Source organism: Culex quinquefasciatus, chromosome 2 (genome assembly GCF_015732765.1).
Source record: "Culex quinquefasciatus strain JHB chromosome 2, VPISU_Cqui_1.0_pri_paternal, whole genome shotgun sequence".
Taxonomy (NCBI): domain Eukaryota; kingdom Metazoa; phylum Arthropoda; class Insecta; order Diptera; family Culicidae; genus Culex; species Culex quinquefasciatus.
The window spans coordinates 4,386,435-4,403,120 of record NC_051862.1 but is presented as its reverse complement, the minus strand read 5'-3'; the positions used below and the strand labels follow the sequence as shown (position 1 = coordinate 4,403,120).

The following is a 16,686-nucleotide window of genomic DNA, read 5'->3' as shown; positions in this document are numbered from 1 at the left end:
CAGCTGGGACTATTTGAGGGGGAGTTAACTTTCGTCCAACTAGCTCTCTCTGCTACCACAGCGCCAGAGCCACAGATTGAGACATACAACCCGGACCTTGCCGGGGTGGAAGTGATGACTTTGGTCGTAACAAGACGAGAGCTAATTCCTGCGGGGGCCATAGATAAAGTTGAAAAGTCAGCTTCTTCTGAGGGAGGCAAAAAAGTCAGCACCTCAACTGCCCTCTTTTCATCGGTTAAGTTTTTTTGTAGTTTTTGAGCTTGCAAAGGTTAGTTTTTACCTTGATTTTCTATCTTGAAAATATTTTTTTTGGATAATGTTTAAATTTGCAAAAATCACCTTTTCACAAACAAGTTTGACCCCTTATGTTAACTACGGATTACAAACTCAACATTTCCTTTAGAATTTCTACAACGGTTTCTGAGGCCAACCTCAGATCCCAAATTGAAAGAGAGCCTGATTAAAGTTCAAAAAGTTTGACTGTACAATGCTTGCAGTCACTTTAGCCCTGGACCACCACCCACACCAAAACCGGCAGGTGCAGCAAAACTCCGGCGCCAATCGACGTGCCATGCTGCCAGGGATTAAGCAAAAAGTTCCATAAAACAAGAAACTTGTTTCGGAAACTTTTCTCCCTACCTGCAGTCTTGGTTTGGGATTTCGTAACATGGGTTTTACTAGGTAGTCTCTCTCCCTGCAGAAGCCAACTAGAAGACAGACAGACAGGTGAAAGTGCCAAAGGATTAAGTTAGCAGCTGATCTTTGGGAGCAACTTTTGTGGCGTGCCAAATTGATAAGTCGCACAGAAAACTCTGGTTTTGAGCTCGAAAATTGAATCTTCCTCACGGGGTATTAGAAAAAAGTAATCCTAATTTTCACAGATTGTTTTCGCCGGAAGTAGCGGTTTGAATTGGAAAATTTGAAGACCTTTAAATTGATTTATTCTCTAGCTCGAGCTTGAGACGACCCTGAAAAAGTCGTTGCTCTATTTCTAGTTTGATGCGAAGCCCCAGAACCGTTTGAAATCGATTCGTTTCAGATGCTCGCGATAAGTAAAAACTTTTGCACATAGGCGTATGAATAATTCATGTCGGAAAAAACCTGACGTCTCATCCGATTTCATGTGAGGTGATCAAAAGATGAAAAAATATTCCCAAGAAAATTTGAATCTATGCATAGGGGAAAAAACAAACGTGTAAATCATACACCGAGACAGAATGGTATCAATGAGTCGAAATCCTCTTCAGCGGATTGGGTGTGCAAAACAATTTGTTAGCGACTCAAATTGGTGACGACTTCAGGATTTTAGAAAAGGTGTTTACAGTTTTGATGGATTTAAAATTTGTGGAATAAATTGAATACAATTTATTCAGATTATAATCAAAAAGCATACGTTCAATGAAAATCTGATTAACGGTACACATCAACCATAGCTTTTGCACCCAGATTTCTGTTACAGACATAGTAGTATCTTCAATACTACGGAAACTATCGATATAATTTTTTATTCATCCCCTAAATCTCTGTCTTCGTAGTTATTTACAACAAAGTTTGACTATTTTTACTATCAGATTCTTGCAGGATTGGGTCCGTAAGATTGACAATTTTGGAATAAGAAGACAACAACTTCCTTGGTTGCTGTGCACCCTTGATTATAAATTATGAGCAATTTTCTAGAATTTCTCAGCTTTTTTTTAGATTAATTTTGTGTGTGTGTTTTTTTTTATCTGGATGAAATTTTGTTCACGCATTTCCAATGTCAAAAGAAGCAATTTTTCATCAAGAGTTATTCAAAATGGGATAAATGTGAATGCAGTGCTACCCTGTTTTTCGATACATTTCCTTTTGTCAAAAATGACGAAAACAACCTACAACCTCATACAATTATGATCAAATCAAAAAATTAAGCTGGTTTTTGGCAATCAGAAATATTTGAAAAAATTGTGTTGTAAAGTCCGTATGGCAGTGTATTCTAAAATCTGTATCTTGAGAATCGATTTTATGATCGACTTGGTGTCCTTGACAAAGTTGTAGATTATTGTTAGGTCTTAAAAAATACGTACACGGACAACAAAATAATCCGTTTTTATAAATTTCACTATAAGTTGAATTCAAAAAAAATATATTTTTTTTAATTTTAGATTTTTATATGTTTTAGGGAGACAAAAGGAGTTAGGGTAAATTATCATATGTTTTGCATGTAAACACGTGCTCCTTACTCCAGGGCTGATTTTTACTACTAAATCACCTTATTTTGTAAAACTATTGATAGAAACTTGTATTATTATTATTATAGTTTATTATTGACACTTTACCATAATTTGGCATTCGTGTCATTTGAAAAGGAGAAATTTGCTTGTTCACTTCTTATTGAGCTATTTATCGCTCGATTTCAGTTGAAAACACTTTTTATGAGTTGTAATTTAACGTCAATGTGCTAGAATGCCAACATTAGAGGCACGATGGAGTTTGATGCTGTGCCCTTATTATTTTTTTGAAATGTACTGCTCGTTTGATAAAAAAACATTTAATTCATTTTTAGAATCAATATCAATATACATAAGATATAATAACACCTAAAAGGCTCTCTAGGCCGAAAAAAAATATATTTAACCCAAAAATTACTAACTCCTCGTCACAGTGTCTTGATGCAAACAATGATCGAGCTCAAGTTGTCACAGCCCTGCGAAATATCAGTAACAACTTTTCAAAAGGGCGAATCCCTCAGATGTAAACAAACTGAGTTTTCGTCAAAATCATGTAAAGCGAACAAAACTGATTCTAAAACACCCTCCAACATCTCAAAATTCCGAAACTACGTAGTTTTACAAGCAAAAACAAAAGGGCTAATCAACAACATCAATCAAAACAAACCAAATTGAGTTTCCGCCCTTGTGTTTTCACCCAATCACGAGGGGCGAATGTAGTATTTTCTGCAAGTTCCGACGTATATTTAGAAACACCAAATTTTCGTTATAATTTTGTAAATTTTAACCTGACAATCCTCAAAATGGATCAAAATGTATGTTTCTGATGTCTCTGACCACAATTCCACAACAAACACAGATTTGTATGATCCTAAATACATAAATTTTTAATTTCAATTATTGTAGTATCGGATCTGGTCTGGTTTCACAATCTAGATATGAAGGTTCATAAATTGCCGGTTCTGGGAACATCCGGGGATTCTGTTTCGAGCAGTTGCAGGACAAAAGTTAGTGTAGGGAGGTTTAGGAGGAATGCCGTACAAAATCATCGCCTCCGTAACCATTGAAGCTATGCAAAGATTGAGAAGGCAGGATGGCGTCGCGGGGTGGCCTAGTCGTCAGGTGCCATGTCTCCCACTTCCGGCGGGGACACCCCAAGGAACGTCACTTCAATACAGACCACATCGTCAAACCAACTTGCTACTTACGGTGTATCCTGGCTCAACGAGAATTGGCCTGAATCGGACTCCATATGAAGGCTTTCTAGACCAATTTTTTATCACTGAGGTTGCAAATATCACTGTATTATCACTGACTGTAACGTTTCACAATGATAAAATAGTTGTTTCACCACTTTTTTCTTTAAAAACCCGAAAAATGAACAAAAAACAAAAGGGCGAATCTGTTGTTTACTTCTGCTTTGTGGCGTAACCTGACGGGCTAAACCGTTGTTTTGGTTGAGTGGGTGGCGAATACGGTGGGGCGAAAATGTAGGCACGCTCTTCAAAAAGGCGTAATTTCTTTTTCTCAATTTTTAATAGCAAAAACACTTTAATTAATTCCAAATTGCTCTCTATGATGAAATTATTGCTATTTTCTATAACGTTTTGACAAAATTGATAGTTTTCATGCTTTTTTGTGGTAATAGGAATTGATCGAAATTGCAAAATTTTGAATGTTGATTTTCCCGAAACGGCAGGATCGTAGGTTTCGCCCTTTTGAAATGTTGTTACTGATATGTTGGTTGACATAGGGACCATCCATAAACCACGTGGACAGCTGCCATTTAAACATACTTTGAATAAGTTGGTACATTTCGAGCCAAACATTTCATAAGGGCACAAAACCAAAAAGTAAACATTCGGGATTATTCCACTATTCCACTCCATAGTACACTCCCTACATGCCCTCCACGAATCAGATTGATAGCAAACAATTTCCTATTGAAAAAATCAAAAAAACAAAAGGGCACATAACAATGTTCACTCCAAACCAGAAAAAAAGTTCAATTGTGCCCTTTTCTTTTTCGTTAGTTTTTCGTGGTTAAGGAACTTTCTATGTTATAAAGTGAACTTTTCATACATTCTTAACACTAATTCACTTCAAAACAAAGTTTGGTTAACGTTTCACCAAGGGTTTCTGCAGAAAAAAAACTTCGTCGAAATACAATATTGAATACGGCCCGCGGCTGCTGTTCAGTACACTTTTGAAGAATTTTAATGTTTCACATACCTTATCTGCTCCATTCGATCATAAAACTTCACCAATTATCAAAATTTCCACTGAATTCCTCATTATTTCTAACTAAACAAAAGGGCCCATAAACATCATTCAAAACAACAATCCGGTGACAGCGCTTTAGTGCCCTTTTAGTTCTCTTCGAAATTGCATTTAGAAAGGGCCCATTATGAACAGCAGTTGGAAAGCTAAAAGGGCCTAATAACGAGATTTTTAAAATTATGAGTTTTATTGCGAAAATCAACATAAATTAAGAAGCAGTAAAGCAGAGTTGAGGATAATGGTGTGTTTTATCGAATCATCAGTAAAAATACCATCAGTCATGCTTATTTTTTAAATAGGAATTGAAACAAGTTGTCCATTTTTTGCAAGCGATTTTCTCGAATCGCGGTTTTTGCTTTTGTGCCCTAATGAAATGTTTGGCTCGATTTCTGACTAAAAAGGCTTTTCTAGGCCCAGTGAAAAAAAAAAATCTTACCCAAAAATGACGAACTTCTGCTCGTAGTGTGTTGATGCAAACAATGATCGAGCTCGACCTGTCATCCAGCGAATGTTGGCTCACATATCGGACGGTAAGTCAAAAAAAAAACAGCTATAGGTCGCCTGACAAAAAAACTATTGCTAGAAAGAGATAACAGATCTGATGCAAACAAATCCCCAGCAGCCGTGTAAACTTAAACATACTAGAGAGCCTTATTTTGAAAATTTTTGAATGCTTGACTGATTTTTTTTAAAATAATATATTTTTTTTTACTGAAGGAAGAAAAAAAACACGCAAATTTCATGTTTAAAAATTGAAAATAAAATCAAAAGCACCCGAATTGTTGCGAGTTGTATAATGAGAGCGAATTTGATGACACTGAGAAAAATTCATTTTTGATAAAAAAAAATCAACTAATCAACCAGTAGTAAGACCAACAAAGTAAAAAAAATAATACATAGGGTATTTTCTCAGCCTTTAAAAAATATTTTTTCGTAATTTAATCATTTTCAATTAAAAATTTGAAATCTCGTCTAAAAATTTCTTTACAAATTTAGTTTGCATTATGCTCGATGTTTTTTTTCTCCTGAATCCTTGTTTATAATACACCCTTGAGATCATTGAGATTATACACCAGGAACCACATTTTGCATCGAAACCTAATTAAAACTTGTTGCAGAAAATCCTTTTTCAAGATACAGATTTTGGAATATTCACATGCCCTTTTTGTATAATTAGTTCGTTATACTGTATGGAGCACGGAAAAACTAATGATGTAAAATGGCTTGACAAAGACATAAAAAATAACATAGAAAAGTTTATTTACAAAATTATTAAGAATCACTCTTACGAGCTTGTTAATAATTTAATAATATTTTTTTTGATAATTTTATGTGAGTTTCAACATAGACCAAAACTAGTTTCATTAAAGGCTTTTGGGATAAAATGTTAATTACATTACACAGTGGCCTAGATCGAAAAATTAAATGGAAATTGTTTTTTTTCGAAAAAATTTAGATGTTTTGGATCATTGGTGTCTTCAGGAGAGTTGATGCAAATGGAAAAAAAGTAAATCTTTCCCAGTTCCTGAGGGGAACGCACCCTTGAAGAGCATCGGGTCCGGCATTTACAAAGCGGATTCAGTGGCAGTTTCATTCTCAACTTAATGTTAACATGTTAAGGTTAATGTTAACATTCCATAGGTCGCCTCCCTAAAATGTCGTGATAAGGTCCAGTTTGTGACGATACACTACCTTTCCTTTACTAAGCAATCGATTCCAGAAGAGAAAAGATCACCAGTTGTGTTTGTCCGAGCCGGGATTTGAACCCCGATCTACCGCTTACGAGGCGGAAGCGTTACCATTGGGCTACGTGGCTCGGTCATGCAAATGGAAAGAAGCTACTTTTAGTTTGGTTGAAATTTCCATGATGAAATTCATGATTAGTATGATTTTGAAAATCATACTTTCAAGGAATGTTTTTTGTCTTCTAGAAAGCTATTGGGCTTGTCAATCCAAGCAACTTTGTTGAAGAAAAAAAAACTTCTACTACTAATTTCGGCTTTTGAAATGCCTTTAAAACCAAATAATATCGTTTATACTATATTATTAGTTTAAGTAGTATAATAAAAAAAATGGTAGATATTTTGATAAGTGAGCAGTTTGGAATAAAAACTGGTACCTTAAAGTGAAAAAATAACTACAATTTATTGCCAAGTGAGACATTTCAGTCTTTTCAAGTTGTCACCCTTTCAGCAACTTCTAAGCTTTGAAACTGAGCATCAAATGCCGATGAAAAACTGTTTTGCATTGTAGAGTGGACATCTTCCTTGTTGTTTTGCACGGTTCTTCTATTTCCAGAGGAAACTAACTCGGAAACAGCAGCTCTGTACTGTTTTGTCCTAGTACGAGCGACCAACTTTATCCAACAAAAAAACAAAGTATTCTAAGTAAGTGATAAGTTTCCCCTATGCATTGGCATTGATTTCTACCATTTCCTGTATCCCCCCGAGAACTTTGCCAAATATCATGTTGTATGTTGGCACGTTTCACACTTCCTGCCGAAGATGATAAATTTCCCTCTGTCCAAAGGTTGAACCCTGTTCCCCGGAACGCATGGTTGGTTGGGCATTTTCGATTCGGATGAAAGTGTTTCTTTGTACTTTGGCTTGGCTTGCCAGGTCAAACCTGGAGATAAAGTCGCTTCTAAGTCGCGTTCTCTTTCTCTCTCTATCGTTCTCATGTAGGGCAGGTATGAAGGAATGAATTTAAAAAATAAAGAAGCAGCTAAACGTATGTACATATTTGAGAGTTTATCTGCGGCGCAACCGGCTAGCGACTGGTAATTATCATAAAGCAAACATCGGCTATATATTGGCCCTCGTCAGCCAAATCTCGTGACAGTGTCTTGCCAGGGTGCGTTCAGTGCTCAAGGATCGACCGGTCGGGACGGAAGCAAAGCTTCGGGAAGGTTCCTCCCAGGTGCGCGAGTGTGAAACGGCCAGAGATTAATTTGAGGTTGGAGAAGAAAAAAAAATCTTTGCTTTGCTGTGTTACAGTGAAATAGTGCGCGGATTTTGTGTCAAGGTTGTGCAGAAGCTTTTAACATTCAAGTCACGGGTACACGCAACCCTTTTGTGGCCCTAAAAACCTACGGACTTTAAGCTCTGGTGGTGTAGTGATGCTCAAACTTGGTGGTGTACTGCTGTCGGGGACTCAAGACCAGTGAGGAAGACATTTGACAAAAAAACGCTGTTTTTTAAGTGAAGAAAATGTAGAAAATTGAAATATGATGTCTTGATTGCTTTTATAAAATACCTCATTTAAGGACAATTAGCAAATCAAACAGTTGCCGAAGAGTTGTCAGTTAAAAATAGGGCTTATAAGGTGATATAAAACAAAAACCGATATTTTCGTATGTGTTCAACAAAGAATTTTTTTTGAACTTTTCCCGGCAATTGTATTAAAAATACCTCATGAATGAATGAATTTAAAAGTAACCTTATAAAAATGGGAAGCCAATGTTTAAAAATCGTTATTAGGGGTGAAATTGGGTCATACAAATTTCAGCATTCTCACCTCTCAGACCCAAGTGTCACCCCTGGTGACGGTATTCAAAAAAACATTATCACATTGCCTGTGACATTGTTACAGTTATGCTTCTGTCAAATTTTCAAAATATCAGTGAATTCATGAAAATATGTATTTCCCTGAAGTGCAACGTCCGAGATCTCAACATTATAAACATACAAAAAATTAGTTAAAAATATAAATAAAAATATAATAAAAATAAGTGATTAAAAATACACAAAAAAAAAGTATTTAGAAATAATTCACAATGGCTTGAACAAGTTAACAAGTCAAGGTAATTTTGAGCTATTTTTGTCTCAACAAAAAAAAAACATTATTCACATCTTTGAAATTTGTGTTTATTTGAAAAGATATAAATATGGAACTCAATATTATATATTAACGATTTTTTCCTAGCATCCAATATACATTATGGATATTTTTGCTGTTTTTTGGACTTGGAAATATTTTACTAATATTTTTTCAATATTAAATTTTACCAATCAACTAAAAATTTCCCAAGGACTGGTAAGCATATTGTTTAGTTATTTTACATGCCCTCAATATTTTTTTTTGCTTTTTTGCCCTCATTGTATTTTTTTTTTTCATGTTTTGATTTAGAGTAGTTCTATAGATTTTCACAAACTGTTTCGCGATTTTTATTTTTTTTTTATTTGGATGAAACATGCCCATCCATTCCCATTGTCAAAGAAAGTTTTGCAAAATTAATTTTTACATGCAATTTTGCAGGCTGGCCGTACAAAATGGGTACCGTTAACATCCCGATTTCGATAGCCGGATGTGACCTAAATAAATAGAATCGAGAAACTGAATGCATTTTTAAATAAAATGTGTTTTTTTTTATTTTGGCTTCAAATTTAGTTATCGATAACTTTGTAAACAAAGCTAAGTTTCAAGGAATTTTAGACAGAATTCTGGCTGTTCAAAAAATAACCTAAAGTTTATACGAATTTTGACAATGATTTTTTCCTTAAAAACTATATCAGCAACCATAACATAAAAATAAAATTTTTGCAATTCCGTCGTGAAACTACTTACTTTTCCTGTCATTCTTGAACGACGAAAAAGCCTACTTTTCTGTACGAAAAATAACAGAATCGAATAGCAACACTTTTCAAAATAAATGCTGAAAAGTTCTACATTTCAGCACTGAAATGGGTGCTGAAAAGTTGAACTTTTCAGCACTTGTTTCGAAAAGTAACACTTTTCAACATTTTTTTGATTTAATCGATTTATTGACAAAAAACATGAAAATTTGACTTAAAATTTCACTCAAAGGGTGTTTAACGGAATTGCAAAAAATGTTGTATGGAACTCGTTGCAAAACTTGATTTTTTCAGCACTCTTCGTATTTATCCAACTCGGTGAACCTCGTTGGATAAATGTACGACTCGTGCTGAAAAAATCCTCTTTTTGTAACTTGTTGCATAAACTACTATTAAACATTTGGAATCTGATTTAACCAGAAAAACAAAGACTGCCAAAGTCACGCCATAATTCAAAATAAGTAATTTTAAAGGCAACTTTAAAAAAAAAACATGTTTGAAAAGTAGTTATTTTAATACAAACCTTACCACATGGAAAATATTCCAAAAATAAAATTGAAATCCTATCAATGTCACCCCTGTTACGGTACCTAAATGTATGAAAATCTGTATCTTGAGATGGGATTTTCTGTTCGATTTGGTGGAGTAACCATGGACGTTAGAGGGTTAATTGTACACAAAAAATCATCTTTAGAGTTATAGTGCATGATAGCACCAAATCTGGTTCCAGATACATGCATTTTTAAAATGTATCGAAAATGTGGTTGAATGTCAAATAACAAAATATGTTTAAAGGGCAAAATCAAACTTGCAATCGATAAGTACTCTACCAAATATTTAACATAGTGCACCGTTTTCGAATTAAATTTACTTTTACGTAATAATTTTAAAACATTTTCACATTTCACCTTTTTTTATAATCCTTTATGGAGGAAAGCCACCCTAAAATTTAATGGAAAGCTGAGAAAATTTACTACAATTTTTACTCTGAGACTTTCAAAATTGGACAATCAGTTTCTGAGATACAACCTCACAAAGAATTCGAATCATCAAAGATAAGTTTTTTTTGAGTGTCACAGAAGTTATTTTTTAGAAGTGTGGCTATAATTTTTAACTGATGATACCAGTTTAATGTACAACGGTAAAAAACAAGATTTAAAACCATTTCTGATCACTATTTTTCATTTTAACGCAGAAATAAATATTGACAAGACAACATTTTTTCGATGGATCAACTATGGTCCCCTTGAAACGAACTGTCAAGTAGGACCTTTTCTGTCAAGAAGGGCCGTGAAGTTAATTTTTCAAAATTGAATTAAAAATCCATTTTAAATCCTTTGCGGGTGCTTGAAAAGTGTTTGTACTCAGAAAAATAAGCTCTATCGCTGTAATAAATAATATCAGCAATCTAAGCATCATTTTAGGACCCAATTGGTTCGGTTTTATTGTGGATTTTGTTGGTTGCTGTATTTTCTGGCATCTTCTCGCGGTCATTGGAAACGGTCGTGGATAGGGGTTCTCAATTGGAGTGAAAAAGTTCAAGTTATAGAAAAAATATGGATTAAAATTTTGATTTTAATCAATTCTCCGACATTAGGAATAATTGTTTGAACATGCTCGCAAATTTATTATTCAGTCGGAAAAATATTAATTTTCTTGAAAAAAGTTTCATTTTTTACCACATGAGCCCCCTAATTCTGGCTCGATACCGCTAGAATGCGACCGCGTGCTCCGTTTGTTTGTCAACAAAGCTGCAGCTGGATGGTGAGACGAAGTGAGAGGGGGAGAGGTTTTGACATTTTTATGCCCGCATCTGGCCCGCCGCCTATTTCGTCGGTCGTTGAGCCAACGGTCGTTTCCAACGACCGAGTCCAGCAAGGTACTGATCGTACAATAAATGTTAGAAAATGAAACTTTTGTAATTTTCTCTTATTTTTTCCTGAGTCAACTTAGTTTCAAGTACAAGTTTCAACATTTCTAAAAGCATGTTTCATGTTTTTAACAACATTTCAAACATCCAAAGTGTAGAATAAAATCTGTAAAAAGAACTAACTTAAAGAAAAATTCTTGTTAAAAATTCCACCACGATCACCCCTACCAAAACCCCTTTTTCACTAAAAAGTCCTCTCATTCTGTGCACTGCTGCCGCTCAAACACGTGTAAGTGCCCTGCGTGTCGTGCCGTGCCGGTCCGGGGCATGGAAACATGAAAAAGTTCCGACGAGCAAAACCCATAAATCTATTACCTTCCTCCTGACTGGCCGGACCAAGTGGTGGTGCACTTCCTTCCACAGCAAAGTGGACCACCACCCGGTGTTAAAAACTGCATCGAATCCCTTCCTCTCGCTCTCTCTCCTGTTTCTGAAAGGCCACCCGAAGTCGATCGAATAAACAGCAATTTTCCACTTCCTGCCAACCTTGACCAAGTTTACTGTTTTGCCGAGGGAATAAATATCACGTGTGTGAGAGTGAGTGTGATAATCACGCACGTGGAAGGGGTTAAAAGGTCTTGATTTGGGGCTCGACAGCAGTACCGAGTTGGTGGTCGGGACGAGAAAAACCAACCCAAGTGTGGACCCTTAATGGACGACCGAAATCCGATTTCGCTTCGATTTGGCGGTCAGTTCCGCCCGTGAAAAGTGTGTGTTTGTGGAGTGATTTTTTTCCTGATTTTTGAAAGAGAACAAAGGCCACCGGCGACGACTGTGGAGAATTAAATTGTGGTTTTCTCGCCATTCACTCGACGTCGCGGTCAAAGGACGAACTTTACTAAATGGGACTCCATTTGGAACCTGCCACGGCTGCTGGCGCTACTGCTGCTGCTGCTTATTGGATTATCGTAAATTGATTCGTGGCGGATCTGGTCAACCCGGAGCCGACAAAGGGCTTCGTCGAGTGGGGGTGACTGAAAGTGTTACATAATTTTGCAGGAACAAAAAAAAGAACGAGCAAAATCTGAGACAAAAGAGCTTGTCGAGTGTGGAATCAGAAAATCGAAAATCATCAAAATAATAAAAACCGAAGAAGAAAAAAGGGGAAATCACTGTTTGAGGCCCCAGATTGGTGTGATAGAGTGTGGTTTTGTGACGTAAAGTGGAGTCCAGCAAAAAGAAAAGGGAGATAATCACGACGATAAGCGGAGGTCGATTTGTTGCAGCAGTGGAAAGTGCGAAAATAGAATTTGGCACTGACTGGCTCGGCAGTGCCATCCGACTTTGTGTGGGTGGAAAACGGATTAAAACTGATTAGAGGGAAAAGTGGAGAGTTAGTGGGCAGAGAGAACCCGCACACGCCATGGGGGTGAAAATTGGTTTGATGCTGATATGCTGCGTGGGACTGGTGAGCTCGGAAGGTGAGATTTCTGGCAAATTTCTATTAGTATTATGAATTCACTCGAATAAGCAAGAAGTGAGGTGGTAGAAGCTTATCGAGCCCGTTGGTCGTTCTATGAATTTAGCTTGTATACATTAATTGAAATTCTGCTTAACTAATTTGATGAAGTAAAACTAGGCACATTGCATTTCTTTGTAATGAACTAATGCTCGATATAATGTTGTTGATATACAGCAATGTACCCAAAAAAGTATAGGTCATCGCTTAAATTTTCAAGTTATCTTAGTTTTAGTGAAAAAATGTTGATTTTTCTTTTTTTCGTCGGGGTGCGTCGAAAAATCCGATATTTATTTAAAAAAATCCCATATCTCGGTAACAAACAGGTCTCCCTTTTTTTAAAAATATTATTTTAAAACGCTTTCTAGTACAGTTACGGTCTAATTGCCATCTTTAGTTTAAATCCGAATTTTTCAAATATTAGGTTAGATTTTTTAGACCAGATGCTTAAAAAAAGCCAAACTAATTACCTCTCATTTGCTTCCAAAACAGCTTAAATCGGTTGAAAAGAGTTGGAGATGTTTTTTTTTAAAATATGCAGTTTTTACAAAAAAAAATACGAAAAATGTCATCCTTTGGACCACCGTAGGCGTAAGTAACCCTGACAGCCAAACAAAAAAAAACGGGCCCGGGCAGACGGTAATAACATAATTAATAATATTCCAATAACAAATCCTTTTAAAATAACAAAAAGTGTTATTATTTTATCCTGAAGTTCAACTTCAAGAAAAAAAATAATAACAGTTTCTGATAAAATAACAAAATTTGGTATTGAAGTGATATTATATTGCAAATGTTTAATAACACGCTAATAAGAGGAAATGTTATACATTTAAAAAACCCTCCTAATAACAAAATTTGTTATTTGTTCGGTATACTGACTTAGAAATAAAATTACCATAAATCGCACAAATGGAAAAGTTTCTAAGTGTCCATAACACAATCTGTTATTATTTTTTCTTTTGTTAAATATCTAAAGATCTTTGGGATAATTTTGTCTAATTTCGTCGGGGTCATTATTTTGGCCATGAAATGGGGTCCTTAAGCAAAAAATATCCTAAAAAGTTGAAATTTTGGAAGCTGATTTTTTAAATTATTTTATATACCCCCTTTGGGACTTTGCTAAAATTGGCTGGAACTAAGGGATAATTTTGAGCAATTTCGTCGGGATCATTATTTTGGCCATGAAATGGGGTCCTTAAGCTAAAATTATTCTAAAAAGTTGAAATTTTGAAAGTTGTTTTTTTTTTCTTTATTTGGGATTTTACTAAAATTGGCTAGAACTATGAAATAATTTTGACCAATTTCATCGGGGTAATTTTTTTCACCATTTTATTTCCGATAAAATTAATTTTTGAGAGTTCTTTTTTTTTAATTTTGTTACATTCCCTAACGGAATTGATTTATTTATTGAGAATTTTTGAAGTGTGAATAGCAAAAACTGTTATTATTTTCACAGAGCCAGGAAGTCGGAGCTGACGTTGAAGTTCGAGCTGGAGTGAGACCTCGGAGACTGCATCGGATTCAGCAAATTTTCAGCAACTTTTACTTGGAGTCTTGGAATCTGTGAAGTCGGGTATTTTTGGAGAGCTGAAGTCGTCGTTGACGTCATATCCTGCATCCAGAGTCGGAGTTGTCTTCAAAGTATGGATTCAAAGTCGCTTGGAGGTACCCGACTCTGCAGCCCTGACTAGTACAGAACTGAAGGTTTATTTGCAAATAACAAACAAACCAAAACAATAACTTTTTTTGTTATGGAGACATACCAGTTCAATAACATTTTTTGTCATTATGCTGCTCCACCTCTCCGCACAAAATAACAAATCTTGTTATTCCTTAATGATTCCTTCAGTGTTATTGGTTTGTTATTGCAATAACTTCATAATAACAGTTTAAGTTATTCTTCGAACAAATCTTTGTTATTGATTTTTGTTATTTTAACAACTAATCCGACCATGTTTTTTTGTTTCACTACCATGTTTTTTTACGTTGCATACAAGATTTTTTATACTTTATATAGTTCTATAAGAGCAGTTCTCTACGGAATCGGTCTTTATTCTATAATTTTAATTATTGTATTTTTGAATCCAGCTGAAACTTTTTTGGTGCCTTCGGTATGCCCAAAGAAGCCATTTTGCATCATTAGTTTGTCCATATAATTTTCCATACAAATTTGGCAGCTGTCCATACAAAAATGATATGTGAAAATTCAAAAATCTGTATCTTTTGAAGGAATTTTTTGATCGATTTGGTGTCTAGGGCAAAGTTGTGGGTATGGATATGGACTTCATTAAAAAAATGATACACGGTAAAAAAAAATTGGTGATTTTTAATTTAACTTTTTGTCACTAAAAGTTGATTTGCAAAAAAACACTATTTTTAATTTTTTTTTATTTTTTGAAATGTTTTAGAGGACATCAAATGCCAACTTTTCAGAAATTTCCAGAATGGACAAAAAATCTTTAATCGAGTTATGATTTTTTTGAATCAATACAGATTTTTTCAAAAAATCGAATCTTGGTCGCAAAAATTTTTCAACTTCATTTTTACATGTAAAATCGAATTTGCAATCAAAAAGTACTTTAGTGAATTTTTGATAAAGTGCACCGTTTTCAAGTTAAATCCATTTTTAGGTGACTTTTTTGAAAATAGTCGCAGTTTTTCATTTTTTTAAATTAGTGCCCATGTTTGCCCACCTTTGAAAAAAATAATTTTGAAAAGCTGAGAAAATTCTCTATATTTTGCTTTATCGAACTTTGTTGATACGACCCATAGTTGCTGAGATATTGCCATACATACCATACATACCAATCAGCATAGCGCACCAGGTACGCGTGCTGTAGCAAGAAGACGCTTCCATCTTTCTCGGTCTTGGGCTGCTACTCGCCAATTTCCCAGGTTACAGATCTTCCGGATATCACCATTCACTTGATCTCCCCACCGCGCGCGGTTTCCCGCGCGAGATATTGCCATGCAATGGTTAAAAAACAGGAAAATTGTTGTTTTCTAAGTCTCACCCAAACAACCCACCATTTTCGAATGTCGATATCTCAGCAAATATAGGTCCGATTTACAATGTTAAAATATGAAACATTCGTGAAATTTTCTGATCTTTTCGAAAAAAATACAGTCGACTCTCTGGTTGTCAATTTCCAAGGGACCGTCGAGGAAGAGAATCATCAGTTTACAGAACGATGCAAAATGAAGACTCGATTGAAATTATTTTTTTCTTGATACCCAGCTATGGGAGAGAATCATGGCAACGTCCAGCAAACAAAAACAAACTAATGTCAAACATCCTTCAAAGCTTCTTTTCGCAAAGACAAATGTCTATGCAAGCCATGAGAAAATGAAATTATTGACAACCGGAAGAGATTTTCAAAGCAAAAAGAATCCGAGGGACCGTCGAGGATGAGATCCTTCAAGCATGAGAAAATATCGAGGAATGAAGAGAATTGAAGTATGCAGATTGAAGGGACTGAAGAATTCATCGAAAGATGGAGCAATATTGATATCGAGAAGATCGACAGCCAAAGAGTCGACTGTATTTTCAAAAATTTAAAATCAAGACTAACATTTCAAACGGGCCAAACATTCAATATTGCGCCCATTTTAAATGTTAGTCTTGATTTTAAATTTTTTATAAATATTTTTTTTTGAAAAGATCAGAAAATTTCACGAATGTTTCATGTTTTAACATTGTAAATCGGACCTATATTTGCTGAGATATCGACATTCGAAAATGGTGGGTTGTTCGGATGAGACTTAGAAAACATCAATTTTCCTGTTTTTTAACCTTTGCATGGCAATATCTCAGCAACTATGGGTCGTATCAACAAAGTTCGATAAAGAAAAATATAGAGAATTTTCTCAGCTTTTCAAAATTATTTTTTTCAAAGGTGGGCAAACATGGGCCCTAATTAAAAAAAATGAAAAACTGCGACTAATTTCAAAAAAGTTACCTAAAAAGGGTTATAACTTGAAAACGGTGCACTTTATCAAAAATTCACTTTATTACTTTTTGATTGCAAATTAGATTTTACATCGAAAAATGAAGTTTGAAAATATTTGCGACCAATATTCAATTTTTTGAAAAAATCTGTATTGATTCAAAAAATCATAACTCGGTCAAAGATTTTTTGCCCATTTTGGAAATTTCTGAAAAGTTGGCTATTGATGTCCTCTAAAACATATCAAAAAATAAAAAAAAATTAAAAATAGTGTTTTTTTTTGCAA

At 35.0% G+C, this 16,686-nt stretch overlaps 1 protein-coding gene across 6 annotated transcripts in view; it reads left to right on the top strand.

The window, feature by feature from the left end:
- Nucleotides 1-7,335: 7,335 nt before the first annotated feature.
- The window catches only part of LOC6050980 (fibulin-1), a 33,782-nt gene continuing 24,431 nt past the window's right edge, over nt 7,336-16,686 (top strand). For 2 of the 6 annotated variants that reach the window (XM_038254792.1, XM_038254789.1), the window contains exon 1: nt 11,558-12,412. In XM_038254792.1, coding sequence (XP_038110720.1) covers nt 12,355-12,412 — 58 coding nt within the window. In that variant the 5' untranslated portion in view covers nt 11,558-12,354. Of the gene's footprint in view, nt 7,443-11,557; nt 12,413-16,686 lie in introns of those variants that run through there. The other 4 variants (XM_038254794.1, XM_038254793.1, XM_038254790.1 and 1 more) reach the window with 3 other exon arrangements.